The sequence below is a fragment of the Suncus etruscus genome, chromosome 3 (assembly GCF_024139225.1).
Source record: "Suncus etruscus isolate mSunEtr1 chromosome 3, mSunEtr1.pri.cur, whole genome shotgun sequence".
Classification (NCBI taxonomy): Eukaryota; Metazoa; Chordata; class Mammalia; order Eulipotyphla; family Soricidae; genus Suncus; species Suncus etruscus.
In genome coordinates, this window is record NC_064850.1 from 79,897,457 (window position 1) to 79,908,174 (window position 10,718).

At 32.8% G+C, this 10,718-nt stretch overlaps 1 protein-coding gene across 1 annotated transcript in view; it reads right to left on the reverse strand.

Moving 5' to 3' along the window:
- Positions 1-8,835, reverse strand: part of RORB (RAR related orphan receptor B) — a 93,986-nt gene extending 85,151 nt beyond the window's left edge. Inside the window, exon 1 of the mRNA XM_049770814.1 lies at positions 8,796-8,835. Coding sequence (XP_049626771.1) covers positions 8,796-8,835 — 40 coding nt within the window. The remainder of the gene's footprint in view (positions 1-8,795) is intronic.
- Positions 8,836-10,718: the final 1,883 nt, after the last annotated feature.

Consider the following 10,718-nt stretch of genomic DNA (forward strand, 5'->3'; position numbering starts at 1 on the left):
TCAAACCACCGACCTTCTGCATGCAAGGCAAACGCCTTACCTCCACGCTATCTCTCTGGCCCCATATCTTCATCTATTAAGTACATATCTACTGATATCACATTATCACAAAACCAAAATTGAAGCAGGTATCCTTGAAATCTAGTTCAATTATTATTTTGAGTTATCAGAACATATCCCCAAGTTTGAGGTGAGATAGAAATAGTTTTAAAAAATACAGAATTGGGGCCAGAGCAATAGCACAGTGGTAGGGTGCTTTTCTTGCACGTGGCCAATCCAAGACAGATTTGGGTTTAATCCTGGGTGTCCCAATGGGTCCCCCCCAAGCCAGAGTGATTTCTGAGCACAGAGCCAAGAGTAACCTCTAAGCATCAATTCATGTGGCAAAAAAAAAAAAAAAAAAAAAAAGAGAGATGACTTTGAGGAAGAAGTTAAGAGTTTGAGCTATTTCCTTTAAAATAATTTTAAAGGAGTTTAAATTTTAGAAGATTTCTAATATGTGTCAGGCTTATGTTTATTAGGGTACATTGATTTTAAGTTCTGTCTTCCTGCTTCAAAACCAAATATAGAGTATGTGCACTCTAATTTCTATTACAATGCCCTCAGAGCTAGTAGCATGAGGGCTACTAACTGTAGATTCCTAGATTTGTAGGTTCTTACAAATCTTCTCTGGGCTATTATACTGAGAGTTGATCCATGTGTCTTTGGTTACATTTATTTCATGACAATTCTGAATGACCAAATGATAACATCTGTTAGATTTCTCTAAATTATATATTACTGGAAACTAGAGTAAGAAAAATAAAACTATTATGTGATAATGACAAAGTCACTTTTTTCAAAGGCATAATCTGCAGCATAAATGAAAAGAGTTGATTTATCTTTTACATATGAGCATTGACCTTTAAAGAGTTACTTGCCTACTCTAAATTCCCAGAGGATGGAAGTAACAGAGAATGAGACTAACATAGAACAATGACAGCAATTAGTATTATCATTAATGGCAATTACTGCTAATAAGTTAAGTATCCCCTTTGGAAGCAAAGGAATTCACTTTTGTAACTCATAGTAGTTTAAATTCATGTAAGAATTAATTCTCACAAGATATAGCCCATCCTGTCAGAGTTTTAATTATGAGACAATGTATAAGACGGATCTGGAGATTTAGACTGGAAATTGGAGTGAGATTTTAGACCAGTGGCATTGCAGCATCTGGGAGCATGTTTGCATTGCACCCTACAAATGTTAGCCAAGACAAACTAACTTAGAGTTTAATTTTTTATAAGTTTCCAGACCTGAATTAAAGTTTAAGATTTGTTTTCTAGTGTTAAGATAATAACCATTAATATTATATTAAAAACTGATGGAATTAAATATTTCCCCAACATTAAGGGAAAATAAACTTCATGGATTTCTGAAAATATTGTTCTTCAATTGTGATTCAGGCCTTTCTCCTTGTAAATAATACAATGACAAATTAAGAATTATTCCCTTCAATTATGGTGATTAACTGACGTGACAGAAGAAAAAGAGGGCCACTGTGTTAATCCAGGAAACATGTTATGCCCGTTTTCCTGGGTTTCTTTAGCACATTTGGTGATTGTCATCAGCACTTGTGTCTTCTTCATGTTGATGACCTATTTAATATTGTGTCCTCTGTTGTTTTTTCCCTTGGAATGTGGTCATGGTGGAATTTCTGGATATTAGCATAAAATGTCTTGTTTTTTAGTATTCCCATTAAAAGGGATTTTATATTTAGGAAAAGAATTGTGCAAAGTTTACTCTTTTGGTAGAGGTAGGGATGGCAAACAATATATATATATATATATATATATATATATATATATATATATATATATATATATATATATATTTGCTTTTTGGACCACACCTGCTGATGCTCAGGGTTTACTCCTGGCTGCGCTCAGAAATCATTCCTAATTTTGGGGACCATATGAGACACCAAGGGATCAAATCATGGTCTGTCCTAGATTAGCACATGAAAGGAAAACGCCCTACTGCTTGTGCCACTGCTCTGGCCCCAAACAATATTTAACAGAGAAATAAACTCAACTCAGTTATTTGTGATAATTCTAGAAATGATACACTTTGAAAGCTTGCAGATATGTGGACAAGGATTAGTGAGAGGGTTTGATTTCTCTACACATCTCTTGTTTAGCAATTTGCTGTCCTGAAATTGGCTGATGAACACACGCATGTTATGACAAGCATTGACAAAATTATCTCATGACTGGACAGAGATGTGAACACTAACATCCTATGCTAGACTTATAGATTCATAATGAGCAATAGGACAATATATACATGATTCATATGTGCAGTCAAGTTTAAGAAGTTCCATCAAACACTTCTCAAATAAACCTAAGAACTGAGGGTTCTATATGTCCCAGCAATTTTATTTTGCAACTAACTCAAAGGCCCAAGAACTCACTTCAGAAAAGACATGTGTATCCTTATTTTCAATGTAACATTATTTATGATAGCCAAAATACGGAAATGACCCAAATTCCCAAGGAGGAAATGACTGGATAAAGAAACAATGATCTATGTACACAATGGAATAAGGTTGTGAAATCATAAAATCTACTACTACTTGGATGGCTCTGGAGTGTATCATGATGAGTGAAGTCAGTCAGAAGAGGAATTGACACAGATCTATCTCTCTCATATGTGGGAAATAAATTAATATAATAGAGGAATAACAAATGCCCAACAGCAACAGAAACTGAAAACAGATCTTTAGTAGGAAGCATAAACTGAGGCACACTGGGAAATGGCAAAGGGGAGGGTGTGTGGAAGGTGTGGTACTGGAATATTTTGTGCATGAAATCCTATCCTTAACAGTATTGTATGGATGTTAAAAAAAGTACAAAATAAAAACAGAGAAGTTTTGTTGGAGGAAAAGAGATGACACCCTACAACTTAAATCTGTCTAGAAGCTCTAAATCTATGAAGAGAACTTCATATACAAAAGAAAACATACGCTTTACTTTATATAATTAATTTTTTCAGTTGTAAAAAAAAAACAAAAACAAGTTTGATTCATTAGATTAAAACCTATCTCTCTTTAATACATTAATTTTTTTCCACTCATATCCTTCAATTAAAGCTTACATAAAAGAAGTATAATCTTCATTAAGGGGTGTGTGGATGAAGAAATAACATATATTAGGACAAACAGAAAACAGGTTAATTCAATCTTAAAAAAACTTTAAAGAGAAAAACCCCTTCTTCTTTTGTTAATTCAATCTTTTTTTGTTTTTGTTTTTGTTTTTTTTTGGGCCACACCCAGTAACGCTCAGGGGTTACTCCTGGCTATGTGCTCAGAAGTTGCTCCTGGCTTGGGGGACCATATGGGACACCGGGGGATCTAACCGCGGTCCGTCCAAGGCTAGCGCAGGCAAGGCAGGCACCTTACCTTTAGCGCCACCGCCCGGCCCCGTTAATTCAATCTTTTAAAAAAAGTTAAAAGAGAAAAACCCTTCTTTTTCAGGTGGAGAATCACTTTTCTATACTGGAAATCAACTTGGAAGGAACATGTTAGTCATACCTGAGAAAAATTGTTAGACCCATAATTATTAAAAGATTTGCTCTCAAAGTATACAAAAATTCTTAAAATTCAAACAGGAGGCAAAGAGGGTAGGAGCTGGAAAGTCAGAAGTATATAAAGTACTGTACTTGCTTTGTATTTGCACTTGGCCAACTGGCTTCAATCCCTGGCACCCCAATGGTTCTCTGAGCCACGGCCAGCAGTGCTCCCTGAACACAAAGTCAAGAGTAAGCCTTGAAAATAAATGGGTGTGTCCAAAAATAAATCGAAAATAACAAGGCAAAAAGGGATGACCAAGAAATAGGTACAGATAGCAAATATAAATATAAATATGAGACCAGAGAGATACTACAGAAGGTAAATTTCTTCTCTTACACCAGGGGTCTCAAACTCGCGCCTGCGGGCCATTTGCGGGCTCCGTACAACATTTTGTGGCCCGCGGCCGGACTTCAAATATCGCAGTATTCGCGATTATTTGCTTACCGAATAAAAATCGCATTAGTAAGAAAAAAATCGCATTAAACATTCGCATACCCCGAGCAGTTCTGTTCGGGGTATGCAAATGTTTAATACGATTTTTTGCTATTTTTTCTTACTAATGCGATTTTTTATTGCGAATATACGGTAAGCGAAATCCCTTATGCTGCCCTGCCTCACCTCGACTTTGCCTCCTGTGGCCCCCAGATAAATTGAGTTTGAGACCCCTGTCTTACACACAGCCATCCCAGATTCAAATTCTGGCACCACATTTGTTCATCTGAGCTCAGAGGCAGGAATGAACACTGAGAACAGAGCAAGCTCTGATCACAAGCTAATGTGGTCACACACACACACACACACACACACACACACACACACACACACACACACACACACACAAGTGTGCATGCATATGCACATGCTTAACACCACAAGTCATGTAATTACCAATTAAGACAATGTGATGACATTAAAGTTATCAGAAATATTACATTTTGAAAAAATGCCAATACCAAAATTTGGTGAATGTACAGAGCATAAGGAATGCTTGATTATTATTGGTAGCAATGCAAACTTGTATATAACAAAATAGAAAGGCAGTGGGGCTGATTGTACAAAGCTACATGACCTTACTACAGAGCCCAATGATTATGCTGTAAATATTTAGCAACACAAATTTAGCAATTTGTGTAAAAATGCAATAGCAACAAACTGGAAACTACCAAATTATCTTTAATAGATGAGTGAATAAAGCTAACAATTGGACATTCAAACAAAGATGAAAAGGAATTAACTATCCAAACATTAAAGGACATTGAGGAAACTTAAAACTATATGACCAAGTGATAAAAGTCAGTCTTAACAAGTTACTGACTTTTGATTCTAACACAAACACTTTTGAAGAGACAAAGAAAAAAAAGCAGTGGTTTCAATGGGCTCAAGGGAAAGGAGGAGAAAATAAATAGATAAAAAGGAGAATTTGGGGGGTGGTGAAAGTCTTCTACTCAATAATGTAACTCTGAATACATGCATAATCCATGGTGGTATAATAAAATAAATGTTATATGCTTCAGAGCTAGTAATAATGTGCCAGTCCTGGTTAATCAATAGCTACATTAAATAAGAATTACTTCACAGTATATCAAGTAAGTTATGTATTGGATACAAATATTTAATAACAATGCAAGATAGTAATAATAAAATGTTTAAATTAAACTTGGAACCTATAGATGAAGCTAAATAAAAGTTAAGAGCAGAATTTTGTTAGAATTACCAAACCACCATACTCTTATCAGCAATCACTCATCATATCTTGTGTAAACATATTGAAATTTTATCTTATCTGGACAAAACAAAAAACAGCTGGTCAAGACAAAAAATGTCAAAATTAGCAGAATTGATGTGAATTAACTTAGTCATTTTGCTCAGTGTTCTAAGATATTACTCCTATATCATGTTATTTTCAGGCATAACTGAATAAATAAAAGGCCAATTTATTGAATGGCCAAAAAAAAGGAACATACTGACAAATATAAATTTATTAATTATTTAAAGTTAGGTGATTTAAAGGTTATACAAGACCATAATTAAAAATACAAACAAAGAATTCCTAAGTAACTCACCTTTAAAATAAAAAGCGCACAATACTACTCACTCTCTTTAGTGATAGAAACTACTCATAGAACTCAGAGTTCTAAAACAAGAAAAACTTATTTTTTCTTCTGGTCACAAAGAGAGACCAAATCCTTTGAAATGTATTTTACAAAATACAAGGCAGTACAGCAAAAGAATGGCAAGGATTTCTCCTCAAATTCAGTAATAATAACTTAATTTCAATGCCCTGGTTCTTGAAAAGGAGCAACCTTTAAAATTAGAGTGACATTTTATCTTCCCTTGAAATATTGCCTTGATATAGTTGAATTACTGTGCTATATAAAACTGATAATCAAAAAAGATCATAATGGTAGTACCATAATGTAATAATCGAGATAATTTCTTCCTAGAATAATTTTTATTCAATGATCCTATAATTGCCTAAACTCTTTTGGTTTTCAAAAAAGGAGAAGTATAATTCACATTTATGTATAAGCACTTCTGTTTTCAAATATGATCACAGACATTAAAACAATAATAAATAAAAAACAAATTTTAGAATATAAGTTAGATATTTATACTTGAAGTGATAGAGTAAAAGAGAAAAGAGAGAGGTGGAGTGGAAAGGCAATATAAAATGAACAAAAGAATGATAACTACCAGAATCTCCAGGGATTCCTTTGCCATCATAGATGATACAGGAAAAATCTGTAAAAACAAAACAAAATAAAACAAAAAAAACCCTCCCCCAACATTGACTTTAGGAAGTTTTTATTTAGGAAAAGTGCTTTGGATATACACTGACAGCAACTATCTTCCTGAGGGACTCAGTTTATAGATTATGTGTAAATTTCAGATATTTTTAATGCAGGTAATATTACAGTAAAAATATATTGCAAGTTTCTGCACCAGGAATTAACTTATTACTTTATGCTATTGCAAACTTGCAATTCAGTCTTCATTGCTTTAGCATTGACTCTTGACAAGTAATGACAGAATTGTAGTCACAATCTTAAGTCTTATTTCATCTCTGAAACAAGAGATAAGAAATTGCAGAATTGAAACTACAATATTAGTTCCTCTTTCAATCTAGCAATGATAGCATGTTCAGGGATTGTGGAAAGGCATATTTAGATTTGTTTTTTCTTAAAAAGATAAACTTAAAAAAAGAATAAATTAAAAAATTATCCTCATTTATACCTAGTTTTAGACAACAACAAGTAAACTGAAAATGTAGGGTGTTACTTGAAAGTTACCTCATAATTCCATCCTAACTGACGCAAAAACCATGTATGAAAAGGGCTCATTGCCAAACATTTGTGATTATTATTGCTCAGATCATTCAAAAACTGAAGTGTGTTCTGCTGATATTGCACACTTTCCCTAAAGAGATTACCAGCATAATCCTAAATATTAAAGAACTCGAGTTATCTTATTTTTGAGTGCATCAGATCCAGCATGTTACACATAATCCTTAGCAGCTTTATTCAGTGTTTATGTAAGCTGGTGAAGGAGTTGTATGAATGATGACCAAGTAAGAAGAATAGATACCAAGATTTTCAAATTTCATTTTAACAAGGTTCTTCTGTCTGAACTGTTTTATCTCTACAGGCATAAAATTCAGAGTCTTAGTTTTGACAGCATATAGCAACATTTATATGAAGATATTTATGGTTTTCCCATTTGTTATCTATATATTTTACATATTATTTTAACAAAAACATTTTCATATTATTAGCAGGATTTAATTTGTTTGGAAAAATATATTGACATTTTTTATATCATTTACTGAGTGCAAATTTATTTCTAAAGCAACAAATATGTTATTTTGATAAAACCAGAAATTTCTGAAATTAGGGTAAGTTGGAACTTTTTTTAAAAGCTATAGATTTAAATGATAATATTCTTTATTTCATTTTAATTCTATTAATATTTTAGAAAAAAAGAAAAATATGTGTTTTTTAAAAATATAATCAGACATTTGTTCAAATGATTCATTATTTTAAAAAATTAAGGATTTTCCACTTGTCATACACATAAACTCCTAAAATCAAACACTGTGCACTGTATAATTTTACAACAGAAGGTGAATTCAAGTTATTCTACACTAAATTATGGGAGAAAGGAATATTTCTGTTTACACAGGAGCCTCTACTAATTGTAATTCAGAACTGAAAAGGATTATGTACATAGACATTATTATGTTCAAAGTTACTAATTTCTAAGCAACAAAAGCCACAGTATCCTGAGTAAATCTGCTGGTTGTAAGGAAAAATACTTTTTAAATATTATATTGAGGCCAGAACTGCAATCAGCTGATTGTGACTTATTTAACCAATAATATATTTAAATAAATCATTTTGAAATCAGTGAATAATTGCAATAAAATATCTATTATTTTTCAAAAATACAGATATCACAAAGCTCTGAATATTTTCAAAGGACATAATTTTAAGTTTATGAAACAGCATTTTAGCTTGATTCCTAACTTTTTGAAACAGTTGTATATAATTTATTGAAAATAACAATTGTGCCAATTTTCATTTTAATATCTCAACTGTTGTTGAATATTTTACTATTAAGAATTCATTAATAATTTGTCCTGAAAAAATTAAAACTAATGCTTCAAACCTGCCAATGTATGTTCAGCAAACTATTTAATAACTTATTTATTTAAAAAATGAGAGCAAAACTTCAAATGCAATTCATCACATTGCTAATATTCATTCCACCAAAAATTATTGATGGCCTGATATAATATATTTGTGAACTGGCTTTTAAAAATTAATCATTTGAAAGGTGAAATGATGATAAAATAATAGTGCAAGTCACTAAAAGTAAAATGGCCAAATTGTGACAAATCTGTCCACACTGTTAGCCTATGCTAGTAAAATGAGATGAGTACTTGAATTCAGTCTACACTAAGGCATTTGACAGTCACTTCAGGGTATGACAATACACATAATTAAATGTTTTCTAGTATAAAATCCAAATCGACTCAATATTTATATATACAATCAAATAATAGTTGATTGTCACCATATCACAGAATGGCTATATTTTAATCTGATAGATTATGAATTATTATTCTTGTCTTGAGGATAGTTTGTGAAATAAAGCATCAAAAGAGAGAAAATAATATAGAACTCACCAGTGGCATCAGCTTTAGTTTTAAGTTCGTTCTCACACATTTTGCTGTATCAATTAAAAGTCTAACTGAAAAATACTGCACGTTTCACCCGAGATCCGCCAACTGCTCCTGTTACCTCACAACAAGAATCCCAACAGACTGCATTAATGAGATTAAATAAAAGAGGAGTTAAAGGCATCAACTGTTTCATTTCATTAAGTAAGGGTGAAGGGCTCTCAGGCAAGGAAGACAGAAAGGAGAATATGTGATTTTTTTTTACATACTCCTCATTCACTAAACAATGCAGCATTTGCTAAAATTCAAACAGCAATTTAGAATACTAGTTCCCCTGGAATTGTAAAGATACATATAATTTCTGCAGTTTAATATTCCATTGTTTCTATCCTGTTGGAAGCAGATAAAGAAGACATATTCTAGGTAACAAACACCATCTACATGATTATAGAAGTTCAACATACATTTTTGCCAGAATGAATTTTATCTAATTATCCTGTGTCCTTTTAATTTAGGTCTAGGAATTAAACATCAATGTAGGTATTACCATGTTCTTGTTCTCCATGAATTGGGCCCAATTTTTGAGGAGAGTAGAGAGCACATTAATATTTTACAGAGAAAACTCACAGGGCTTAAACAGCAGTGGAAACAAGGCCTGGACACTAACTTGGGACTTAACTCCAGGTCTATTACTGGAAATCATGGGAAATCATCTTGAGGTATAAAATTATTTTACTCTGCATATTCATACTCTAACATGTGAGGTAAGATGATGAAGGCATACATTCATAATTTTATCGCCTGCCCTTTGTGTTAGGATGAAGGAATAGAAAAACAACTTTTATAGAAAAGAGTACGCGTTTCATGTGACATAAAAATGCTCACAAGTGTTAATTTTGCTAAGCATTGATTTAGAGTTACTAAATTCTTTCAGCTATGAATCTCAAAACTCTCTCTACTCCTCACTTCAGTCTCCCACCTTAGGCAGCAGTCATTTTTTTATAGCTCATCACTAGCTGCAAATGGTATCTAGATCTCCTTCCCCTGTGTTCCTCTCTTAAATGTGTCTACTTTCCCCTGATGGTAGCACAGCAGAACTGCTCTTCAAAGGGAAGAAAAAAAAGTGGAGAGGTGAATAGAGGAGGCTAATTAAACCCATCAAACATTTTTTGTCAGTCTGATATAGCTGAGTCCAGTGGTTCTCAGCTTTGGATGGCCAGTGGAACAACCTAGAGAATTAAAAAAATGTGTTAATGATTGAGATTTCTCATTTACCTCCCATTGATTTATTTCATGTGGAACCAAACCCTCTGGTGTTTAAAATATTTTCAAAGTGATTTTAATGGGTAGTTTGGATTGAAGACACCAAAATTTTTTTTTTTTAATTATCACAAATGCATGTTGAATGTATAGGCTTCTGATAGCCCCTAGCCTACGTCCTGCAACAATCAGTAGGTGAGAATCTTTATAGATAGAATCTTTGGTATGTAACAGTACTAAGCACTTGAGTTTTTGCTATGATTTGATTAATTGTGGAAAAACACTGAAAAAACCCTGGGATTAAAAAATATATATATATTTTAGTTACCATACTTTCAATGGTTTTATGTTGAACACAATTTCTCACTATAGTCTAGTCTGAAGTGTCCACTTCGAGGTTTTTCTTTAACAAGTATAAATGTTGGTATGTTTTAGGAATATAATGTTAACAGCACATTAACACATCCTCCATATCTTCCACCAAAGTGCTAATATTTATTTAATACTGTCCTTGAGCCCTTTTTTTTTTTCCTCTTATAACTCTCTGGGAACCTCGATTCTAGGGTAAAAAAACAGATTTTGTTTTCCATAGGTATTGATCAGTGCTTTACTTTGTTACTTTATTTATCATGGATGAGTAAAAACACCTGGAATTTTATATTCTCCTTT